Source organism: Schistocerca serialis, unplaced genomic scaffold (assembly GCF_023864345.2).
Source record: "Schistocerca serialis cubense isolate TAMUIC-IGC-003099 unplaced genomic scaffold, iqSchSeri2.2 HiC_scaffold_1420, whole genome shotgun sequence".
In the NCBI taxonomy this organism is placed as follows: Eukaryota; Metazoa; Arthropoda; class Insecta; order Orthoptera; family Acrididae; genus Schistocerca; species Schistocerca serialis.
Window position 1 is genome coordinate 6,522,995 of NW_026047648.1, and position 26,477 is coordinate 6,549,471.

The window sequence follows — 26,477 nt, forward strand, 5'->3', positions numbered from 1 at the left end:
AGGTCCTTGGTTCAAGTCTTCCCTCGAGTGAAAAGTCTAATTTTTTATTTTCAGACAATTATCAAAGTTAAGGCACTCACACATAATCAACTTCGCTCTCCAAAATCGACGACATGTTCAGATTTGCTTGGACATATGCCGAATTTGACGGTCTACACACGGAAAAATTTGAAAATGTTTAAAACGTATGTTTTGACAGAGCACAGGGAAAACTGTGCGACTGTGAAACTGTTGCATTCATTTGTTGCAGTTTATGTGACAAACTCTTATGTTTTCATTACTTTTTTGGGAGTGATTATCACATCCACAAGAAAATCTAAATCGGGCAAGGTAGAAGAATCTTTTTACCCATTCGCCAAGTGTACAAGTTAGGTGGGTCGACAACATATTCCTCTCATGTGACGCACATGCCGTATAGAATATATCAGACTTGTTTTTCTGTGGAGGAATCGGTTGACCTATGACCTTGCGATCAAATGTTTTAGGTTCCCATTGGAGAGGCACGTCCTTTCGTCTACTAATCGCACGGTTTTGCGGTGCGGTCGCAAAACACAGAGACTAAACTTATTACACTGAACAGATACATCAATAAACGAACGGACAGATCATAACTTTGCGTAAATAAAGAAGGTAAACTTTTCAGTCGAGGGAAGACTTGAACCGAGGACCTCACGTTCCGTAGCTGCTCACGCTAACCACGGGACCTTGGCACTCCTCAGCACATGTTGTCCTTGATGTTGCCTATCTTACGCATGGACTACTCAGTTTGTATATTTTACTAATTTTTTCATAATTCGACACAACTTCTTCCTCTTTTCTCGATTGATCTGTGTTCAGTTTTTCAAGGCCTATCCAGTGTGCCAACTTATAACTAAATCTGAGGGGGGTGTGATGGGGAGGTTCCCTTGTAAGTATTATTACAGTCTGTCAATTAGCTAACAATAAGAGCCAGTGACCTTCAATCCGCTCTGCAAAAACCGCACATTGACAGCACTTTTCATTTCCGCAATATTTGCAATGCGAGCTTTAGGCGATTCATTCTGAATGCTTACTATAGCATTTATGATGTGAGGAACAAACTATACAGAACCCAGGATCAGAGCTCTAGAAGCAAATATCCTCTGAGTAGTGAAGCAAATTAAATCACTTAATAAAAGCAACTCTTCTGGTCCAGACTGTATACCAATTACGTTCCTTTCGGAGTATGCCGATGCATTAGCTCCATACTTAACAATTGTACACAGCCATTCGCTCGACGAAAGGTCTGTACCCAAAGACTGGAAAGTTGCACAGGTCACACCAATATTCGAGAAAGGTGGTAGGAGTAATGCACTAAGATACAGGCCCATATTGTTAACGTCAATTTGCAGCAGGATTTTAGAACATATATTGTGTTCGAACATTATGAATTACGTCCGAGAAAATGTTCTATTGACACACGGTCAACACGGATTTAGAAAGGATCGTTCTTGTGAAACACAGCTAGCTCTTTATTCACATGAAGTGCTGAGTGCTATTGACAAGGGATTTCACATCAATTCGATTCTGTATTCCTGGATTTCCAGAAGGCTTTTGACACTGTACCACACAAGCGGCTCATAGTGAAATTGCGTACATGTGGACTATTGTCTCAGTTATGTGACTGGATTTGTGATTCCCTGTCAGAGGGGGCACAGTTTGTAGTAATTGACGGAAAGTCATTGAGTAAAACAGAAGTGATTTCTGGCATTTGCCAAGGTAGTGTTATAGGCCCTTTGCTGTTCCTTATCTGTAGAAACGATTTGGGAGACAATCTGAGCAGCCGTCTTCAGACGATGCTGTCGTTTATTGACTAATAAAGTCATCAGAAGATCAAAACAAACTGCAAAACGATTTAGAAAAGATATCTGAATGGTGCAAAAAGTGGCAGTTGACCCTAATAACGATAACGCAATAAATCAGTCTAATCTAAATGCCGTAAATTCAACTAAATATCTAGGTATTACAATTACAAACAATTTAAATTGGAAGGAACACACAGAAAATGTTGTGGGGTAGGCTAACCAAAGACTGCGTTTTATTGGCAGAACACTTAGAAAATGTAACAGATCTGCTAAGTAGACTGCCTATACTACACTTATCCGTCCTCTTTTAGAATACTGCTGTGCAGCGTGGGATCCTCACCAGATAGGACTGACGTAATACGTGGAAAAAGTACAAAGAAAGGCAGCACGTTTTGCATTATCGCAAAGTATGGGCAGAGAGTGTCACAGAAATGATACAGGATTTGGGCTGGAAATCATTAAAAGAAAGGCATTTTTCGCCACAACGGAATCTTCTCACGAAATTCCAATCGCCAACTTTCTCCTCCGAATGCAAAAATATTTTGTTGACACCGATCTACATAGGGAGGAACGATCATCACGATAAAATAAGGGAAATCGGAGCTCGTACGGAAAAATATCGGTGTTCATTCTTTCCTCGTGCTATAAGAGATTGGAATAATAGAGAATTGTGAAGGTGGTTCGATGAAGCCTCTGCCAGTCTCTTAAATGTGTTTTCCAGAGTATGCTTGTAGATGCAGATGTAGATGTAGATGTAGATGTTCACGTCGAATCATCAGGCGTAGGTGGATTCCGTAGCTGCCGGGTGCGAAAACCTTGCGAGGAAGGGAAGAGATCGTATAGGTGTGCTTCTTGTGACAAACGGGGTTGCAGCAAATTTGTTGTTACACTTTCCCGTATGGGTGCAGATTGTAAAGCTCAGTCTACATATGATGACGATGCGTAGGTACTTAAAAGGAACGGATTTACTCACACAGACAGATGAACAGGTGGTCGAACAGTGAGGGCTCTCGAGTGGGTGTCCGGGGCCGATGTTGAACAATAGAACTGGAAATTTGGACAAATACGGAGCTTATACAGTGTGTACCAAAAAACACCGACAAGCTTTACAGACGAGTTCCTTATGCCGAATCGAGAAAAAAAGGTCTGGTAAACGTGGGATTCTAAAGTGCGTAACTTAAGACAGGGTGTATACGACCCGGGAGATCCGGGAAAAATCCGGGAATTTTTTCATTGGGGAGAAAACCGGGAAAAACCCGGGAATTGTTTATAATTTTGGAAAATTTTCATTGTTTTGGTTTTCAGTTAAATTTTTGTGAATTTGACTGCTAAGAAGCAATACTCCAACAAAGGATATTACTGTATCCTGCTTCTGCAGAATAATACTGCAGCAACAAAACGTGAACGAGGGGAAAAAAAACGAAAATAAAACTTAAGTTGCAAAGGAAATACGCCGTACACAACAACAACAACAAAACACACTGCTTATACAAGTGTCTGCCAACAGCACAGTGGGTCGAAAGCTTAGGAAGACTATGCAATGCTACATAACAACACATCGCCTCCGATGAGCGTGACGTGACAACTGTTTAAATTGGAGTCGTTTGAGCAGTTGCGGGCGGGCTTTTGCGCATGCACAGTATAGTTGCGTATGAGTTATACCTTCTCCCACGTCTGGTTACAGAAATGTGGCTGGGTGCCACTACCTAATATTGCCCCAGTTCGGAAATACAGTAAATCTGGGGCTGATGCACAGAGCAGTCTGAGTTGAGGTGGGAAGTGTCCCCGTGACCTGTGTTAACGCTCAGTGATTTTGTTGTTTCATCTTCGTTTATTGCACCCATGTTAAATGATGATGAAACGGATTTTTGTGGCCGGGAGCTATCAAATGAATTAAAATACGTTCGCTTAGTAACGGAAGGCTAAAATATGTTATTAGTTTCAGATTTTATTTCCACTTTTCTGATAGTCAAGCATTAATCGCCTTGCACAACAATTAAGTTATTTTTGTCGACTTGCTAAAGAGATTTCGCTTTTAATCTTTACTACTGAGGCAGTCAATTTATTTGAAACGAAGTGTTTAATTTCACTCTCTTGGCGGGTTTCAACTGTTCGCTACATTTAGAGTGCGTGTATGGCATTATACCGTAATAAAGAACCAAACATGAGATAATACAGCACTGGTACTCTAAGAAAATTTACATCCGAATATCGACATACGAATGTGCACTTAAGCCGAATTATGTATTTTAGTGTGGTTTACAAATTTCCGATGCTCTTTGAGTATCCTCTGTTATCTTGTATCTTTTGTGACATAATGTAAGATCTTTTAATGTTTTACACGTGCGAACATACGGGCTTCCTGCGTCATCGTAGCTGCGCAAGCGAGGTGACACCTGTTATCTGGCGCGCTCTTGCAACTGCTGAAACGAATCTATTTCTATCAGGTCGCGGGAAAATATTGCGAACGGTGGTTTGAAAAGCGTCACATTCAAAGCAAATTTCCTTTTGCGCAAGATGAACTATGTACGATGAGTTTCTTAAATCACAAAGCGTTTGACTCCATTTAAAAATAAAGTCTTTGAGAACAACCATTTAGAAGAATTCAGAGCCCAGATCAGACATTTACGTTGTTATTAAACATTTTACTGGCACATTTGTGTGATGTATCTTAATTTAAACCATTAACTTTCCTTATTTGTGTGTTCGCACTACTTAGAGTGATCTTGCTACTGGTTGACTACATCACGTGTCCTGTGCTGTCATCAGCTGGCGAGATCACGTGACATGAGCTATGACTGGTTACAAAAGCACATCGCAATCTCGAGTTCACTGCTTCAGGAAGTAACATGCGGTGTTTGGTGGAATTCAAATTTATACCTTCGTAATACGAAAATATGCAGCATACATGCCCCCCCCCCCCCCCCCTTCCCAGGAGTTTCGTTGTCTAAAGTGCTGGGAAATTCTAAGTTGGTATATAAAACCATAAACATTCAAAGGATTTACAGTGCCGAGGAAGAGTATAATGTCACTTAACTCGGAAAAAGTGTATTTTCACTCGGGAGAATGTGTATTTTCTACCGGGAAAAATCTGAAAATTTTATTTCTTTGTCCACATATACACCCTGTAAGAGCTATAAACTCTTGTTCAGTAGAAGGAACATCTTTTACTCTAGTGAAGATGACCAAGTGCTTAAAGCTCTTTAAGTTATGCATTTTAGAGCTAATGTTTTACATTACACTTTTTTCTTGTTGTGGTGTAAGGAATCTGTCCTTAAAGCTCGTTGGTGTTTTTGGGCACCCTGTATTACAGTATACGGGATACAGGGGGTGCGCGTAGAGTAGGAAGTTAACCAGGTGTAGATCAGTCCATACAATCAGACAAACCGAAGAAAGTGGGCAACGGGAGAGGAGGCGGTTCGTGTCTGCAGAGGGTCGTGGGGTGTGCAGCCGGAGGCTGCGCCTTCGGAGAAAGAAGTGTGTTCCACTTGAAGGCTGGATAACGAGAGAGAGAGAGAAGTGACGGAGTTCTGTCCCCGAAACCCTCCAGTGTCCGCATGTGTGACCCGCCTCCCGCACTCACTCTTCGGCTAAACCGACAGTGCAAACTTGCTAGCGACTTTGGCAGAGGGCCAAAAGCGCGTCTTGCCTACAGCTTCGGACAGAACTGCTGGAGTTCTGAAAGGTGGGCAAATTGGGTCGTGTAGGGACAGCTGAAGTTACTCTAGAAGAAAACTGGTGAAGATTTGACTGGGGCTTTGAAACAATTTTTTTAAAAATTGTTCCCCTGAAATATTCTGTGATTGGCTGCCATCGTTTACACTGTGATGTTTACTTGTAGATACTGTCTATCAAAGTGCAGACCAGTTTTAGGCTGTGGTAACACGAGGATTCTGTGTTCTCTCTTCTTGGTCACATGTAGAAAAGTTATTTTGTACGGAAAACTTTTCGGCTTGACTGTATCTGTATAAAAATTTGAGATTTCGTTGTGCTACCACAAACGGTGTTAATGTATTTGCATATTTTATTTGATTAGGAAAAAAAATAAGAAAATAATCAATGTTTTGAATTAAAGCAAAATAACAGACCATCAGATTGACTATTTGTTACAGCAAAACTCATGCGTCCCGGAAATCGAGAATCTCGATGACTTTAATCTGTTATTGATATTGGTATTGACGAGCTATTTTTTTTTTTTTTTTTTTTTTTTTTTTTTTTTTTTTTTTTTTTTTTTTTTTTTTGCTTGTTCTGTGAAACGTTACTACTTGTCAAATTTTGTAATTCTAGGTCAGCAGGAAGTATCCTGCACGTTTTGATTAGTGAGTACGTGAGAGTGTCAAAGTATGTGACGTAAGTGACTGTGTCTTTTGAGTGGATTGACTTATCTTACATTTATTACACTGCTGAGGGACCGTAAACTTTAATACGAGACAGAAATTTCAACTTGATATGTGTACCTTTTTCCTGAGAAAAAGGGGTGCTAGCAGACAAAATTTTTTTTGTTACGTGATATAATTACGGATTAACAATTTTCAGATTTTTCCCCTTTAGTTTTATAGTGAAGCCTTAATTCTTGCCAAATGTCAGTATCCTAGGCCGAGAAGGACCCCGTAGATTCTGAGTGAATTTTTTGAGTATCAAAGTACACGACACGAATGGCCATATCTTTTGAGTGCATTGACTTAGAAGGTTAATTTTTTTACATTGCTAAGGGACCGTAGATCTCAGTATGTGACACAAATGCCAACTCTATACTCATGTCTGTTCTCGAGTAAATGGGTTCTCAGCCGTCGGATAGGCAGACACGTGGACAACGTGGCTGTTCTGTGAAGGTTCCATTTCCAGCGATTGAGGTACCGAACCTTAAAAATACTAAGATGGGATGTTTTTGTCCCAATGACAGTTTTACGGGATTCGGCTGTTCCAGTGTGTAGGAGTAAAAGTTCGAAAGTGAGTGTAAGATTTACAAGATCCTCAGAAACGCATCTGCGTGATGTACGGTTACCTACTTCAGACAGTACAGCTTGCTTCTGGTGAATAAACCCTGTTTAATTTAGTTACACTAACCACATTGTCCCCGAGACGACAGGCAGTACGAGACTGCAGGAAAGAGAGAGGCAGTGTCCTCGTTTTCAGCCCGACACATACGAGATGCTCGTTATTCACTTAGACGTTGAGAAATTTACACGAGCTGTTTCGTCTAGTGTTCGACCGTTATTGTCACTCTCGGCACTAGTGCGTCATTGTTACTCGTTTGAAATGGTATAAAGTGGGCATTCCTGATATTGAGCTCTCTCTACACTCGTTCAGCTATCGCCTCAGCCGTGTCTGGTAAGGTGTGTGCTCGTGCCGGCAGCCGACATTACAGTTTTTGAACCGCTGTTCAAAAATCCTTAAAAGAATATGTACTTGCGTTCAGAAGAAGAGTGAAGTCAGTAGCAGTCATTATGCTCCCACATTCTGAGGTTAATTGCGTGCTAGAGACACATTCAGTTAACAAGATGTCCCGCCTCGGGTCAGGAAAGTGTAGCCCCGTATGTCCAGCAGGGGCGTCGTTTATGCCACAACAGTTTAATTAGTCGAGTAAAATGTTGGGATCCACGCAGGTAAAGGCTCAAAATACACCTGCAGGGTGGTTCAGAGGGTGTGCGGTGCCTCAGTTCTTAAGAACAGAACCTGTGTGGGATGACTTTGTCGTCTGTCTGTCCACGTGACTGACTTTTAAAAAAAATGAGCTGAGGTCTACGGTCCCCTGGTGGTGTAAAAAATTGAAGTTTCTAAACCAGCACAATCGAAAGATACAGCTACTTATGTCACGTATTTTGATACTCAAAAACTCACTCATTAAAACCTACAGGACACTTCTCATTGAGCTAGAGTCACGAATTTTGGCAATAATTAAGGTTTCACAGTACAACTAAAGGCAAAAAATCCGAAAATTTATTGTTGTATCACATGATTTTTTTCCTTCTTTTGTTTGTTTGTTTATTTATTTAAAATAGAAAGAAACATTCCACATGGGAAAAATATATTAAAAACAAAGATTCCATGACTTACCAAACGGGAAAGCGCTGGTAGATAGGCACAATAAAAAACACACAAAATTTCGAGCTTTCGCAACCCCCAGTTGCTTTGTCAGGAAAGAGGTACCTACGTAGGGAGAAACGATCATCGTCATAAAATAAGGGAAGTCAGAACTTGGATGGTAAGATGTAGGTGTTCGTTCTTCCCTCTTTCCTGACGAAGCAACCGGGGGTTGCGAAAGCTTGAAATTTTGTGTGTGTTTGTGTGTTTTTTATTGTGCCTATCTATCAGCGCTTTCCCGTTTGGTATTTATTTATTTATTTCCTGACTGTCTGGGTGTCCGTCTGTTAAGACTCCTTTTCTGATAAATGTATCAAGTTGAAATTTATGTCACATACTAAGGTCCCTTGATAGTGTAATAAATGTGAGCTTCTGATGCAGTGCAATCAAAAGACATAGCCAATTGTGTCACACACTTTGACACGTGCAATCTGACTCGTCAAAGCCTAGAGGGTACTTCCTGTTGACCTAGAATAATAAAATTTGGCTGCAAGCAAGATTTCACAGTACAAGTAAAGAGAAAATCTGATGTTGATTTGTAATCATATCACAAAAAATATTGCTTTGGTCATTTGTTATCCGAGCTCAAAGTTAAAACGTTCTCGAAGGTCTCGGAATTCCCGGAGCCGGAGATATTGCCAGTATCGAACTCAATAACGGGCAAAAATTGTCGAGAGTCTCGATTCCTTGGACGGATGAAGTGTCTACGTGTACACGTAATTAAGTTTGTATGGAAGTCTCGGAGCCTGAATCGGGACTCCGGCCATTCTTTATTGCTACTTTCCACAGCTGCTAAATGAATTTCCTTTTAGCTTTGCCAACACAAATTGTCTGTCCATCGTGTGTGAAACGCTGCCTCGATCCATTTCAGGGTGAGCTGGTGTTCTACGTGAACGAGGAGTCTCAGGGGGTGGCCGCGAGGGACGTTCCGAGCGGCGTCTATGGCTTTGTCGACATGTATGGGAAGTGTGCGCAGGTGACAGTCATCGATGACGACGACGAGACCCGTGGAGACTCTGACGACAGTAAGTGCACTGCCTGTCGCTAATTGCAGCTCAGCGATGCCCGATTCCGTGTCCCGGCCGACTCGGCAAAGCAGAATTTGCCATGTGACAAACTGCCTCTGAGAATTTTTCTGTATTTGACATTTAACTGCGATATCCACATTCACTGCAGTATTTGCTAAAACACAAGCACATATTTGACGAGTGTCATTTAAAATCATACTAAATACAGAGGCTGTAATTTTACAGGAAGCAAGAAAAACGTTTCGCTGTGTGACCTAATGAAATATGTCAAAATTCTCATCGGTCGAAACTAGGTATTTAGATTGTATTCCAGAATTAGTCGCGATTGAAATTGTTTCCCGATGCACGAAGGCACCATCTTAATTTTTAAATTACACTTAATACATTTTTAACTAATTCACTGAAGAAAATACATTTTGGCGCAATCATGTTTTCATGTAATACGATCTGAAATGTTCATTTCAGTTTTTTATTCATTTTGTTGTTGGAGACAGCCCATCATGTAAAACAATTAAGTTATTAACATCTTCCAAAAATAATCAAAAACAGTCACTGTTTCAAAAGGCTTTATTGCTAATGACCAGCTTTCTCCTCCGAATGCAAAAATATTTCATTGACGCCGACCTACGTAGGGAGAAACGATCGTCGTCATAAAATAAGGGAAGTCGGAACGCGGATGGTAAGATGTAGGTGTTCGTTCTTCCCGCGTGCTATACAAGATTGGAATATTAGAGAATTATGAAGGTGGTTCGATGAACCCTCTGCCAGGCACTTAAATGTAGTTTGCCGAGTATCCATGTAGATGTAGATGCTTAAAAATGCGGTGTAAATTACGTAGTCTATACTCATGCAGTGGCTCATAATGAGGGCAGTCATGATTTTAGACAAACTTTAAGCGTAATTTCAAAGCTTTCTGAAACATTGTCTCGGTCACATGGTTAACTTGAAATATTTAATGCATAAACTCCTTTGTAAAGTAATAAAATGTTGGAGCCCTTTTGTGCATAGGCGTTTGATACCATAAAGGGTTGGGGATTTACTGTTTCTATTCCAACATTTCAAAAGCTTTGATTCTCTTCTTGCCTATAATGCTTTTCTACCACATGTCACTTCTGTGTGGGACTATGCTCCAGCCCCATACTTTAGGAGTGGATTTCTAACCCTTCAATTTAAACAAGGTGTCAGTGAATTTCTTTTTTTTCCAGAAATTCTCTTCTTACTATAGCCGGTGTGCATCAGTATCGGATTTTACATATATAAATCATTGATTTAATATACAGGAGACCCATTAATATAAGGAATATAAATTAGGCACATACAAAGAGGTGAAGAAAAAAAAGTAATCATATTTTTTGACCATCAGTACAAATTTGTTACATTACTCTATGAAGATATATTTACCATCATTTTGATATTCTGTGACTGAATGCTAACATTTTTACTCAAGGATGGCATGTAATTCTCTTTTCAGCAGATGTAGTTTCATTACATAGAAGTTTCTATTTGTCAGTGTATTATAAATTTTTATAGCTGTATACTGAAGGCTCTGGGAATAAAGCTTTAATATGCAACACAATTACATGAAATTTTCTTTGTTCCTAGAATCATAAATTTGTTGAAAACTGTTTCCTAAAGATACTTCTGAATTATTATTTTATACGCAGACTAATTAGAGGCAATAAACCCCCAATTCTTTACATAATTGGTCTCCCGTGTATAAAGTAGCTTGAAGTGTTTGATTACTTTGCAAATCAGTTAATGTGTTAAATATTTGACGTTAAGCAGGTAATTGAGAAAGTTTGAAATTAAAGTTTGTTGTAAGTCATAAGTGCCCTTATTACAAAACACTGGATGAATACAGTCTGAGAATTTGCACTCCATTTTAAGCAAAAACTAGTTTTCAGTGCATCTCAATTTTTACGATGTCATATGTCTCGAGCTGTGTGTCGTAAGAAAAATAATGTTGCTGGTACATTCAGTGATGATGTATCTAGGTACTGTATGCAGTGTGGCTGTGAATAAAGTTCGGAGTAAAAAATTAAAACATCTTGAATTTGAAGCCATTTTGACTATTTTTCGGCCTTGACTGTTTCAAGAAATATGTGACAATTTCTTAAATTACCGCGACCAGTCACAAACTTTGTCAGCTGCTGTATTACTTATTTATTTGGCGACATGTTTCGAGCTAATACCTCATTTTCAGGCTAAATGGCATTACAAAACCTTTACAGTAAGGTCATACTGGTGTTACATAGTCTTTTCATAAATGCTGTGGTCATCCTGTGGAAGAAGAGAAAACTTAGTAAGAGGTGATGTCACTTTGGAAGCTGGACTGATGTTTGTATGACCTTATTCTAAAGTTGTTTTCGTAATGCCATTTAGCCTTAAGATGAGGTATTCCGTCGAAACATGTTGCTAAATAAATAAGTAATACAGTGATTGACAAAGTTTGTGACTGGTAGCAGTAATTTAAGGAACCTTTACATAAAACATCCTACCTGAAGCCAAAGTTAGATTGTGTGAGCAGTGAAAATGTAATAAGCGATACACTTCTTTCTGCTTTCGTCATTTTTTGGGGTGTGTCAGTGATAGAAATTTTCGTAAAGGTTTTAAATTATGTACATAGTTTCTAATTGTAATACTTCCTTGTTGTGCTAAACTTTTTAAGTTCAGATTATACAGTGTCGTACAGACAATTTACTTGTTTATTGTAAATACGTAACACAGAGTAATGAATTGTTATGAAGAACTACATACTGAACTTTGAACGGGTCAATAGTCCACAGGAGGTGCTAAAAATGTTCACCGGGAACTTTGATACACGATTTGGCACACCTCAACACATTTCTGAAAACTTTTACTATTTCATTTGATGACATTTCAGCAGTCACATTGTGAATGTTTGTTTCCATCTCTTTAGTTGTGTATGGGTTGTTACTATTGATTTTGCCCTCTAAATTACCCCGCAAATAAAAACATGGTGTATGCGCCCCAGGACAAACGGGAAATCTGGGAAAAACCCAGAATTTTTCATTCGGGAGAAAACTCGGAAAAACCTGATAATTTTTCATTTTTCAATTTTGTAATTTTGACTGGTAAGAACTGATGCTCTAACAAAGAATTTTACTTTAACCTGCTGCAGAATAATACTGCAGCAATAAAACATAAACGAGAGCAAAACACTAATGTAAAACTTAAGTTGCAAAGAAAATATGCCGTTTACAACAACAAAACACAGTGCTTGCATAAGTGTTCAGTGACAGCAAAATGTGTCGAAGGCTACAGGAAAAAGATTGTGCAATACTTCATAACGGCTGCTTTCGATGAATATTTCTAACAGGTCACGGGAAAATATTGCAGATGGTGGTTCGAGAAGCATTACTTTAAAAGTAAGGGGGGGGAGGAGGAGGAGGAGGAGGAGGGAATGCCCGTCTGTGAAGGCCTTCGTGAGATCCTATACGTACTGGGGCAGGGAGTTCTCGTCACTGCAGATACGTCATCTGTGGAAGGCCGGTCTGTACGGGAGGGATTATTTTGGTGTGCGACGGACGACAGCTGACGAAATGCGGGTAATGTTAGGATTTGGTGGGTTTAATGTAGACAGAGGTGTGGCTGGAGCTGTCAGTGAGGTGGATGTCGATGTCCAGTGAGACGGTGTGTCGGGTAGATATCGAAGTGACATTTTTCGTATTCTGTTGTCTAGTTACTACTTACAGGGATCGGATTCCTGTGGAATACACAGTTGCGAGACTTGTCCGATCCACCCACCCTGCGTTTCTTATTCCATTCCTGTCACAGTCTTACCCCACCCTGTCAGAGGCCGGGCCACCTGTGAAAGCAGCAGTGTCACATACCGACACTTCTGCAAACGCCGCACTGCCTTTTGTGTCGGTACGACTACCGTACGGCAGTCTGCGGGTTGAATGGCCACCGCCAAATAGTTGTCGTGAACAGAGGGGACTGTCCCGTGGCTCGGCACGCGGCAGTGGCCACTTCGCGACCTGCGCCGTCTGCAATCCGTCAGTCCGCAACCGTGGAGTTATCCCTACGACACGTCCTCCGCTTCCGTCACTCTCTGTAGTTTGGTTCCTTTAATCGTCCGACCGACAACCGCCGACCACCCGAGTTGCCTTTCACATGTGCCACGTCCTGCACACCTCTACAGTTACACCTGCTGTCCGTGCCCCGTGCATTCCTAACTGGCAAACCAGCCTCCTTCCCAGCCAATAGCCACCCACTCCCAATCTCTCTCCCTGCCTCTCACGTCCCTCACTCTCAACCCACCCCATCTGACACTACCCCCCCCCCCCTTAACTAGTGCAAAACAACATTGGCACTGTGTCTAACTACCGCCATGTGTGCGTGTGTGTGTGTCTGTGTTTTTTTTATCATAATAACCGTTTGGCAAAATACTTTCCTCTTAACATGCTGTCATTTCCCCAAATCTTGTTTTGAAATGTCAGACTGTTTGAGATATTAGGAATGTTGTGGATACTTCATCTGGCTTCATTAATGGCCCACACAAATGAACGTGCTACGTGAGATCAGTTTTCTCGAGATTGGTTACAAACAGATCCTTCCAACCGAGTAAAGAGAAAATTTCAATACACTAGCTAAATTCCGTCGCAGCAACGTATTATGTAATATGCACCAAATGCAAAATCGAGACACTTATTTTTCGTCACAGAATTTTCAAATTTCGTGCAATATTTTACGTAAATGCAGATATCCCAATAACTGTGACTATTAACGAAGTGACGGGCACTTCATCGCGAAGATGACATATAAAGCTATAAGCATTGCAGAAATAAATTTTGTTACCAAGTAGTCTCTGAGAGATTATTCGAGAAAGGCTGCAGGGCGTGTGCCTCGATTCCGTCATCGCGACGTGTCGCCGACCGTCTGGAAGCGGCAGACTGTGTCGGCCTCCGTTTTGGAGCAAACGGACGAACCTGTCGAACAGTTTGGATGAAAATCGGTCACCGTGCACTGGCTAGTGTATCCTTTGCAGTCTCTCAAGTTGCAGTTCATTTAATTTAATCCTATCATTGTGCTGCGCGTAAGTGTTTTGCCTGTCGAGAGAACGAGAGGTGTGACGCGTCTGCCCCGCAGGATCCGACTTCGACGTCGAGCTGAGTGCGAGTTGCGGAACGTACGAGCCGGCCGACGGGCAGCAGCAGCCGGCACTGGTGACGGACCTCGTCGTCAACATGAACGTCGCCAACACTCGGCGCGATGTCATCGCGTTCGAAGAGGAGTCGCCGCCGGCGTCCGTAGTCGCCGCAGAGGACGTGGAAGTGTCGCCCCCTCCGGACAGGTTGAGGTGAGCTGCAGACGTCACGATGCCGAGCCTCCGATACTGGCAGCCGTGTGCCGGTAGTGGGTGTAAAGTTTGGAAACGAGTGTGACTGCCAGACTGACTGTGTTTGACAAACGAGTGGCCAGTCGATTATTTTTACCGCCAGTTCTTCTGTCGAATGGAATTGACGCCTCTGTCCGCGCCAGGTGTACAAATTTTCTCAATAGCTTTCCAGGTGGAACTGCTTTTGCATACTCGTTCCACCTTTTCGTCGATATGTGAGCTGTGACTCGGATTGCCAACTTTTTTTTTAGAGACAGTTAATGTATCCAGGGTGTATACACTGCAGGACAACCGGTAAAAGCATGGTAATTTTTTTTTTAATCTAGGATAAAGCGTGGAAAAACCCTGGAACTTTTTAGGATTCCAGGAATTTTCCAGTGTTTTAGTCTTCAGTTAAATTTTTGTGGTTTTGACTGGTAAGAATTGATAGTCTAACAACGAATTATACTGTATCCTGCTACTGTAGAATAATAATGCGGCAATAAAATGTAAACGAGAGAATGAAACCAAAATGAAACTTGAGATGCAAAGTAAATGCACCATTTACAGTAACAGAACACAGTGCACACACGAGCGCCTACCGAAAGCAAAATCTGTCGAAGGCTTTAGGACGGAGACTGTGGAATCCTTCGTAACAGCAAACTGCTTCTGATGAGTGAGACATCACAGCTGTTTACATTACATTCATTTTGAGCGGTTGCCAGCGGGCTCTCACGCGTGCGGAGCTGAGTTGCGTACGAGCAGCTCCGTCTCCCAGTTTTGGCTTCTCGGAGTGTGGCCGCGGAAGTAGCGAGAATCGGTCACGCTACACAGAAAAATTTTCTGATGCACCTGAGCTGCCAGATTCGTGGATGCACAGAGCAGTCTGGGTCGTAGTGGGAAGGGGGACGGTCGCCCTTGTTTACGTTTAGTGATTTTGCTGTTTCCTCTTCGTTGACAGTTCACACGTCAAATGAAAACAAAATGGATTCCTGTGGTCGTGAGCTATCGACTGAATTAAAATACATTCACAGAATTACGGGTGGCTAAAATATGTTATTACTTTCAGTCTTCCGATTGTATTTGATTTTCACGTTTTTGGCAGTCGGGCATTGATCGCCTTGCACGACAGTGAAGATTTTTGTCGGTTTGCTAAAGAAGTTTGGCTTCTACTAATCTTTTCCACAGATGCAATCAATTTATAAGAAATGAAGTGTTTCGTTCACACTATTGGCTAGTTTCAACTGTTCACTGAATTTATAGTGCACGTTTTCATCTCCTGGCACGTACAGCATTATGCCGTAATAATGAACCGAATGTGAGACGATACAGTACTGGTACTCTGAGAAAGTTTACATCCCAAAAAGTGCACTGAAAAGCTTAATATGAGTTTGGGGCCTACTTCATTGTGAATCTGGACATACAAATATGTCCTTTAAGCCGAATTGTGCATTTTAGTACGGTTTACGAAATTTGTTTGCTCTCGGAGTATCCTCTGATGTCCTATTTCTCGTATGACGTTATGCAAGATTTCTTAATGCCATGTGTATATGAACATATGAGCTTCCTGTGTCACTGTAGCTGCCCACCCACAGTAACGCCTGTTTTCTGACGCTGTCTGGCAGCTGTTGAAACGAACCCAAATTTTTACTGGCACATTTGTGTGATGTTTTGTAAAGTGTGACACTCGTTAAAAAGACCAATGTTATATGTGAAAGCTTAGCTTTTCTTGTAGCTTATTAATCTTAAAGACCAATACTATAAGTGAAAATTAAGTGTTTCTTGTAGCTACTCTGTGTACATTAATTTAAACCGTAAACTCTTTCTATTTGTGTTTTCACGCTACTTAACAGTGATGTTGCCATTAGCTGACTACATCACGTGTCCTATGCACTGAATATCTGCAGTCATTGGCTGCCGAGATGATGTGATGTGAGCTATCATTGGCTTACAATAGTATATTGCAATCTCTATTTCAATGCTTCACAAACTAATGTGCTGTGTTTGATGGAATTCTAATTTATACTCTCGTAATGTGAAAATATGCAGTGTATCGTAATATGAAAATATGCAACACACGTTTCTGCACATCAAAGATCTTTCCAAAACAAATTTTCTTCTTTGCTGCCATAGAGGGGCGAGGCGGACCGAGTCTTCCCTTTTCCACGCGGGAGACGGATTCGGCACTTTGTGTGTCTCGTAATACTGTAACTGGGAGAGACCTGTATAGTATTTTAATCGTGTGTGGCAGACCGGCAACTTCCCCGACTAGTGCAGAGGGGCAATTCTGACACGCCTCCTCGGTCCGGGAAAGGACCGCACGCGTCCCGGCAGTTTCCGGAGCGTCACCTGGACGAGCTGCGAAGGAAAGACCCCAGAGTGTGCGGTTAACCGTCATCCGGCCGGGTCGGTAGACCGGGCAGCTTCTCGGTGCGGGTTCCGGAGATTTAGGTCCCCTCTCGACAACCCGACTCTGCCGGAGGCGGCTATTCGGCAGTCTTTCCTACGTGAATGTCATCGTATCCGCGCATTCTTCTGTATCGATAAAACGTACGACACGACTCGGAGACGCAGTATTCTCGCGCAACTCCGTCGGCGTGACATCCGTGGCTGCCTCCCCGTCTCCGTACGGTCCTTCCCGTGTCGGCAGTTTTCTAGTACCCGAGTCGGTGACGTACTGTCGGGTCGTTTCGAGCAGAAGAATGTTGTCCCTCGGGGCAGTGTTTTTAAGTGATACCCTCTTTGCCATCACCAGTAGGGAGTCCTGTAAAGTGCTCCGTATCTGTGGAAGGTTTTGCTGTTTTCTGCTCCTCCCCCAGTGTAGCAACAGTGACCCGTCAGTTGCAGCTTACGATTCAGAGATTAGAGGAGTGGCCTGCAAAGACGGGTTTTCAGATTTCTGCAGATAAGTGTGTGTGTGTGTGTGTGTGTGTGTGTGTGTGTGTGTGTTTTGTAGTGGTTAATAAAAAAGAAAAGAAAAGGTTGAATATGTGGGAAGAAATCGTGAATAAAAAGGGGGGTTCTAAAATCGTTAATGACCGTGAAAAAGGGAAACAATTAAATGCAAATCGTATTACAGAAAAATTATCGGACTTTGTGATTTGGAAAAGCTATTGTTGGGGTGGTCCTTGTGGCGTTTCTGAGCAAAAGTCAAACCAATTTCCACTACAAAAATTATTTGAAGGAGAACAGAGAATAACAAAATGTAACTGACAGGGGGAAATGGCGTAGATAAGAGTTCATCCTTTACCATGTTAACATGCCTTCTTTCGTGCAGCGTCCAGGTTTTCAAAAATCTCCTACTTCATTTCTGCATAAAAGTAGTAGCTGCTCCGAAATCTTGCAGTCGTCCAGGAATCACTAATTTATACAAATTAAAATCATTTTGACACTGAATGCAATTTATTTTATGTTGCTACTTCCATCCTCCGAATTTCATAACTTCCACAATATGTCTACACATTAATAAGTTTTTTCGTCTTAATCAGACCAAGACTAGCTAATAAGTTTTTACATCTGCATTAAGCTTCCACTCTCGAGAGACAATAGATGGATAGAAAACAAACGAAGAGTTACAATTTTAGTATTTTCTCTGCCGTCGAGCGCTCGTACCGCTGTGACGGTATAATTTATATCTGAGGAAACGAGTGTAGCGCGGCGAAATTCAAAGTCCCGCTACATCGTGTGTGTGTGTGTGTGTGTGTGTGTGTGTGTGTGTGTGTGTTTGTGTGTGTGTTCATTTTAATTGCTCTCATCATGTCTTTAATTTACCTGACTTGCACCTGAGACACACCATTCTGCATTTTAAAGACTCACTTTCTGTGCCTCATTTTTGACCTGAGTTGTCACGGTTGCCACACCTGAGGGATTTGGAAGCCAGAGCCCAGAAGGCACCGAATATCGTAAAGTGCCTCTGCCACAGGTCTCGGGGGGACGGGCGGGTTGCGTCTGCTCCAGTTCTGTAGGACTTGTGCGTGTTCGCAGCTGGGCTATACGTGCACAGTGTACGGCTCGGCTGGGCCTTCTTACGTGAAGATTATCGGTGCCGTCCACCGTCAGGCTGACCGCAGGTGCCCGCAGGTTCCACGAGCGCTGCGGCAGCCTGGTGCGCATCTCCTGCGGCGGTCGCAGCGCGGAGAGGAGGCGGCCGCTCGACGAGTTCAACAACGGCGTCGTCATGACGCACCGCCCCCTGCACGACGACGAGCTGTTCGAGGTGAGTCCGGCATTACACCGTCGTATTTCTCTGTCGAAGTTGGTACGTCAAATATTTGTGTCGAAGAAGTTTGACTGTGTAATAGGGGACTTTGTCAAGTCTTGCCCGTCCTCAGACGAATACGATCCGCCTCGAGCCTCGCCGTAGATTCGGTCGTAAAAGCCGCTCGTCTTCTGTTCGCTGCAGTGTGAAATGTTACCACTCGGATTGCTAGCATCGCAGCATCTTCCTGTCACCAGTAGTGTGTTTGTAAACGTGGCTCCGAATTATAATTCGTGTGCGCCGTCGACTACGAAATAAATCGAAATGTACGGAGCTGATGAGGCACTTAATGACATTAGATTAAGATGATCGGAGAGCTACAAAGAAACTGCAGAGGTCACTAGCCGCGAGACGCGACCCAACTGCACGGCTGGTGACATAAAAAAGAAAATTAGTGGCCTCGACTCGAGCTACTCTCACGAGAAAGCAAAAGTACGCGTCAACATACTTATTTCATATTTTTATACGTACGGGGTGTTTATAAATGAGTTTCGGGGCTTTAACACTTCATAATATTTAATATATTAAACTTACATTTATAAATTATATGTCAAATGAAAGAGCAACTCGAACAGTTTTACCGAGAACCTTCTAAATGTTGAGTGTGAGCACCATTTGTCACACGACACACACAAAGTCTGTAGCTGAGTTCTTCCCAAACGTTCATAAGTGTGTCTTCAGTGATTCAGTTCGGTTTCTTAATTTGGGGAGGTCTGCTGGTAGTGGAGGTACGTACACACAATCCTCGGTGAAGCCCCAGAGGAAAAAATCGCACGGTGTCGTGTCGGGTGAACGTGGAGGCCGTGCAAAGCGAGCCCTGTCATTGGGGCCCTCGCGGCCTGTCCGGCGCTCGGCTATAGACTTGGTGTGTGCCGTGTCACAAATGGTGCTCACATTCGACATTTATAAGGTTCTTGGTTAAACTGTTTGAGTTGCTTTTTGATTTTACATATCATTTATAACTGTAAGTTTAATGTAATAAATATTATAAAGTGTTAAAACCCCGATATTCATTTATAAACCCCTTGTGTGTGTGTGTGTGTGTGTGTGTGTGTGTGTGTGTGTGTGTGTAAACAAACAAAGATGCTTTAACTTACCAAATGAGAAAGCGCTGGTATGTTGATAGACACAATAAAATAAAAAATTCATAAACACACACCCAGATATAAAGCTTTCACAACGCAACGGTTGCTTCATCAGGGAAGAGGGAAGGAGAGGGAAAGACGAAAGGATGTGGGTTTTAAGGGAGAGGGTAAGGGAGTCATTCCAACCCCGATAGCGGAAAGACTTACCTTAGGGGGAAAAAAGGACAGGTACACACACACACACACACACACACACACACACACACACACACACACAGGCAGACATATGTAAATGCAAAGAGGTTGGGGGCACACACACACACACACACACACACACACACACACTGTGTGTCTGTGTCATCTATTTTCAACAAAGGCCTTGTTGATTGAAAACTTATATTGTGATAGTCTTTTTGTTGTGCCTGTCTGTGACTCTGCATCTCTGTCGCTTGGTGAGTAGCAATTTTCCTTTTCATAATATTGTTACATTCCACCCTGGATTATCTGTTGTTTGACATAGCTACATTTTGCGTACCTCACAGAAATGCTCAATATATGTAAAAACTGCATCTCATTTGACATTATACATCTGAAATCAGCACTCAGAAATACACCAAAAAGCCTTTTAAATTAATCACAGTATTTTTACGGGCAGCTCAGGGTGTACAGCCAGATGTCTTGTAACAAAGAAAAATTGTAACATCTCCCTTAGCAGACACACTGTATTGGTACTGCTAATGTCTCAGTAATTTGTGTGTCTTTCAGTTGTCATCTGACTGTGCTCTGAGAGGATGAAAACCAGTTAGAGATGTAATAAAAAATACTTGCAGAACATTGTGAAAATTGTTTCCTCGTTCATATTCTGTTTTTTCTCTGACCAGTTAGCAAAATTTGTGGAGTCGCGCCTCAGTGAAAGCGGTGCAGTCACACGGCAAGCTGGGAGAACGTGCAGTCTCCAGGCTAGTGCAGCCGCGGAGTCGGTGCCGAGCTGAGGGAGCACTTTCTGCCGCAGATCCGCATCGACCGGCTCGTGGACAAGTGGTCCGGCAGCATCGAGGTGGGCGTGACGACGCACGACCCGGCCGCCCTGGCGTTCCCCGCCACCATGACGAACCTGCGCACGGGCACCACCATGATGTCCGGCAGTGGGATCCTCACCAACGGGAAGGGCACGCGCCGCGAGTACGGCGAGTTCAACCTGGACGAGCTGTGGGTGAGTATCTCGAGGCTCGGCACTGCCGGAGCTGCCTTATTTTCACCATTCGAATCCTCGCTGGAGGCCCGTCTACGGTATGTTGCGGAATAACTACCTTTTCTCGGCCACCCCCATTTGATATTAAGGAAACGACCACAACAGCATTTTGCACATTTATTATGTCATGTGCGGTATCATTTAAAAGGTCGTCAGGTTAGCTGCAGTCAGAGAAGTGAGAATTAGGCTAAGAGCTATAGTAAGTTGCATGTGTAAGTGAATGCAAATCACGCTGAGCAAAGAAGAAAAGCTGAATGGTGGAAGGAGTGTATAGAGGGTCTATATAAACGCGATGTACTTCAGGGCAATATTATGGAGATCAAAAAGGATGAAGATGAAGATCAAATGGGAGATTTGATACTGCGTGAATAATTTGACATAGCGCTCAAAGACCTAAGTCGAAACAAGACCATGGGAGTAGACAACATTCCATTAGAACTACTGACAGCCTTGGGAGAGTCATCTGGTGTGAGCAAGATGTATGGGACAGGCAAAATTCCCTCAGACTTCAAGAAGAATATAATAATACCAATCCCCAAGAAAGCAGGCGTTGACAGATGTGAAAATTACCGAACTATCAGTTCAATAAGTCACGGCTGCCAAATACTGTCGCGAATTCTTTACAGACGAATGGAAAAATTGATAGAAGCCGACCTCGGGGAAGATCAGTTTGGATTCCGTAGAAATATCGGAGCACGTGAGGCAATACTGACCTTACGACTTATCTTGGAAGAAAGATCAAGGAAAGGCAAACCTACGTTTCTATCATTTGTAGACTTAGAGAAAGCTTTTGACAATGTTGACTGGAATACTCTCTTTCAAATTCTAAAGGTGGCAGGGGTAAAATACAGGGAGCGAAAGGCTATTTACAATTTGTACAGAAACCAGATGGCAGTTATAAGAGTCAAGGGGCATGAAAGGGAAGCAGTGGTTGGGAAGGGAGTGAGACAGGGTTGTAGGCAATCCCCAATGGTATTTAATCTGTATATTGTGCAAGCAGTAAAGGAAACAAAAGAAAACTTTGGAGTTGGAATTAAAATCCATGGGGAAGAAATAAAAACTTTGGGGTTCGCCGATGATATTGTAATTCTGTCAGACACAGCAAAGCACCTGGAAGAGCAGCTGAACGGAATGGACAGTGTTTTGAAAGGAGGGTACAGGATGAACATCGACAAAAGCAAAACGAGGATAATGGAATGTAGTCAAATTAAGTCGGGGGATGCTGAGGGAATTAGATTAGGGAATGACACACTGAAAGTAGTAAAGGAGTTTTGCTATTTGGGGAGCAAAATAACTGATGATGGTCGAAGTAGAGAGGATATAAAATGTAGACTGGCAATGGCAAGGAAAGCGTAAGAATCGAAGCTTTCGAAATGTGGTGCTACAGAAGAATGCTGAAGATTAGATGGGTAGATCACGTAACTAATGAGGAGGCACTGAGTAGAATTATGGAGAAAAGAAATTTGTGGCACAACTGGATTCAAGGGAGGTGTCAGTTGGTAGGACTCGTTCTGAGGCATCAAGGGATCACCAATTTAGTATTGGAGGGAATGGTGGAGGGTAAAAATCGTAGAGGGAGACCAAGAGATGAATACACCTAGCAGATTTAGGTGGATGTAGGTTGCAGCAGGTACTGGGAGATGAAGAGGCTTGGACAGGATTGAGTAGCAGGGAGAGCTGGGCCTTTGGCTCAGAAAACCCGTATGAATCATGTTTCATTGAATGATTCACACGCTCACACTTTTTGATGGCCCAGCATTGAAATCTGCCACAATTTGCAGAAGGCTTTGTGCTTCAATCACATTGAATGATTCTTTTCAGTCATTGCTGGTGCCGCTCCTGCAGGATTTTTTTCCAGCTGCAGCAATGTCGGAGATTTGATGCTTTACCAGATTCCTGATATTCACAGTACACTCGTGAAATGGTCGTACGGGAAAATCGCTACCTCGGAGATGCTGTGTCCCGTAGCTCGTGTGCCAAGTATAACATTACGTTGAAACTCACTTATATCTTGATACCTTGCCATTGTAGCAGCAGTAAGTGATCTAATAACTGCGCTAGACACTTAATGTCTTACACAGGCATTGCTGGCTGCAACACCGTATTCTGCCTGTTTACATCTCTCTGTATTTGGATATGTGTGCCTATACCAGTTTCTTTGGTGCTTCAGTGTAGTTTATTCTGTTAGAGGTTTATAAAACATTGGGTCCATATGGCCCCTGGGAGAAGGTGATAGCTGTCTGCAAGCAGCACGGTAAATGTGATTGTGTGCAAAAAATAACACACAAATTAATAATTTTGTTTACTCTGTAAATTATTGGAGACGGAGACCCTGGAGTAACTTCTGAATGGTGAGCTGTCTGATGAGGTATTTTTGAAATTTTCAGATGAGCAAATTGAAAACTTGGAATCGCAAGATGTCATTAATAATGAGAGCTGTGCTGGGGTCATGGAATATTGTCCAATGACAGCAGAATGATGCTAACGTTTCTAATGAGACAGCTGACTTGAATGATGTTCTGCAAGCTGAAAGGTCCAGAATAAAAAGACGACAATTACAGTAATATGGAAAAGTTGGGACCGTGATTTCTCTGACTTTGACACACAGTGCAATGCAAGTTTTTCAAAACCTTATGAAGAATTGATAGCCATATAGTACTTGCAAATTCTTTTTTCGTGATGACATGTTAGCACAGATTGCTCAAGAAACAAGTATGTATGTAACCCCAAAAATACTAAACAGTAAAATTACCAATTTATGAGAAATAGAGAAACTTTTTGGGATACTTCCTTCCTATAACTTCTACTGGACTGAACATAGAAACATTGAAATAATTTCAGAGGCTATGTCTAAGTTTGACAACCTGCAAACTACATTAATTTTGTAAATAATGGTAATCTTCTGCAGAGAGATGAGCCAAGTCACAGTAGGCTTTTCGGAGTTTGCCCGTTTATCACTGTCTTAGAACAAAATCTAAAAAAAGTAGGAATTGATGAACATCTGATTGTAGATGAAATAATTATTCCCTTCAAAGGACACTCTTCACTGAAGCATTTTGTGAAAAGTAAACCACGTAAGTGGGGAATAAAATTACTTGCAAAAAGCAGCAGCAGTGACATACTGCACAACTTTGAAATGTGAAGTATGTAGGAAAAGGCATTACTATTGATAGCAGCCTGGGAATTAGTGGTGGTATTGTCACAAGTTGTATCTGACCATCAATTTTTAGTAGCTCTGAGGAAAAGGGGTACACAGTCATGCTGCAAAGTTATGTCCAGTACAGAGGCGGGGCCTATCCCGAGATCAGAGAAAAATCGTGAGAAAACAGGGCAAAATAGACGCAGAGAACAGTATAGCTTGTGTCGAGTGGATTGACAATAGAAATGTGCACCTAATGTTGCTTTACACTAGGGTTCAGCCCTTGGATACTGTAAAAAGATGGTCAGTTAAAGAAAAAGCTTATATCAGTGTGAGCAAGCAGTTACTGTCAGAAAGTACAGTAAATCCGTGGAGGGTTTTAATCTTCTGGATATGCTTGGTCATTGTACAGAATAAATATCAGGGCAAGAAGATACTTTCTCAGAATCATCTTTTATCTTACGGACATTTGTTGTCAGTGCTAGACTTCTTTAGAAACGACAGTGTCAATAGCTGAAGGAATAACTGATGCCTGTGCTCCCCTTTCAGCTGGAAATAGCCAGTGCATTACTTCAGAATGCAAAAGTTGTCGGAGAAAATGTGGTCGAATATCCACAGAAGCGGATGACATTGCACAGCCTCAAAAGAAAAGTGCTTATATCCTGCACCCATTAATGATGTGGGTTTTGATCAGGTTAGTCAGTGGGAGTTGGTCAGTAGCGACAAACAGAGGTGCGAGCTCTATACGAAAGCTGAGTCCTGCACGGGGTGCTCGATGCGTGATGTGGCACTGTTCGTGAGAAGGGAAATTGTTTCTCAGTGTACTGTAACAGTCGATTGCTTTCGTGCTTACTTTGTTCATTTGGTTGGTTTGCGCTATAATGCACTAGTGACGAATTTTCAATTTACCTAAGTGCGTTGTGTACCGTGCGACACAAAATTCGATTTACAAATAGTAAAGAAGACCGACCCAAATTGGCTACATTCTGCTGTTTCTAAACAGAAAGAATGCCTCGTGTGTACTGCCTCGATGTCGTTTCCCACATTCGTTAAGTGACTTTTGTGTTACATGCTACTTACAGTTTTTTCATCAGTTGGAAGAATTTGCCCATCTCATATTCCCACCGGGTCCGTACGACTCGCCGGAGAGGATCCTATCGCTGTGCCAAAAATTCCACGAGCATTATTTTTTTTATGTTTCTGGAAACATTTGAAACTGTAAAATAGCGTAAGTTATGATTTTTCTACATTCCGATTAAAATTTAATTCTGCTCCCTGAACTCCAATTCCTTATCCAAACTAGTTACTAGTGCCCCTTACTGCTTGCTCCGTGCACTGATTTAATGTCACAGAAGTTACTCTAGAACTCTGTCTCGTGTGTCTGTGCAGTTTCGGCTCACGGAATGCCGTAAATTTCCACAGGAGGGCGACCGCATCGGCATGGTGCGCAAGGCGAACGGCAACCTGCACTACTTCATCAACGGGCTGGACCAGGGCGTGGCCGCCAGCAAGGTGCCGTCCCGCGTCTGGGGCGTCGTCGACCTCTACGGGATGACTGTCAAGGTGCGGCTCGATCTCGCTTGTGCACCGTCTCGAGCCTCCGGCCGCAAGCGATTCGTAATTTCTGCCCCGTCTGCACGTCGGAAGTCGTGATTTTCGCTTCAAATACTATTTTGTTGCTCCGGAATGTTATAGGCTGCTATTTTCTTATCAGATCTCTTTCTGTCGTTCCGGAATATTGGCGGTTGCCAATGGAAGGATGGATATGTGTGTGTGTGCGAGTGTATACCCGTCCTTTTTCCCCCCTAAGGTAAGTCTTTCCGCTCCCGGGATTGGAATGACTCCTTACCCTCTCCCTTAAAACCCACATCCTTTCGTCTTTCCCTCTCCTTCCCTCTTTCCTGATGAGGCAACAGTTTGTTGCGAAAGCTTGAATTTTGTGTGTATGTTTGTGTGTCTGTCGACCTGCCAGCACTTTCATTTGGTAAGTCACATCATCTTTGTTTTTATATATGTATACACTTCTGCCTGTCTTTCAACAACTTCTTTGCCTCTACACTTCTGCCTCAACTGACATCTCTGCCCAAACTCTTTGTCTTTAAATATGTCTGCTTGTGTCTGTATATGTGTGGATGGATATGTGCGTGTGTGCGAGTGTATACCCGTCCTTTTTTCCCCCTAAGGTAAGTCTTTCCGCTCCCGGGATTGGAATGACTCCTTACCCTCTCCCTTAAAACGCACTTCCTTTCGTCTTCCCCTCTCCTTCCCTCTTTCCTGATGAGGCAACAGTTTGTTGCGAAAGCTTGAATTTTGTGTGTATGTTTGTGTTTGTTTGTGTGTCTGTCGACCTGCCAGCACTTTCATTTGGTAAGTCACATCATCTTTGTTTTTAGATATATTTTTCCCCACGTGGAATGTTTCCCTCTATTATATTTACATATTATTGAGTATATATAAGCAGGATAAA

At 42.4% G+C, this 26,477-nt stretch overlaps 1 protein-coding gene across 1 annotated transcript in view; it reads left to right on the plus strand.

The window, feature by feature from the left end:
• The window catches only part of LOC126443040 (neuralized-like protein 4), a 279,279-nt gene that overhangs the window by 44,702 nt on the left and 208,100 nt on the right, over positions 1–26,477 (plus strand). Inside the window, 5 exon segments of the mRNA XM_050090885.1 lie at positions 8,779–8,932; positions 14,048–14,258; positions 18,357–18,492; positions 20,632–20,832; positions 25,433–25,573. Coding sequence (XP_049946842.1) covers positions 8,779–8,932; positions 14,048–14,258; positions 18,357–18,492; positions 20,632–20,832; positions 25,433–25,573 — 843 coding nt within the window.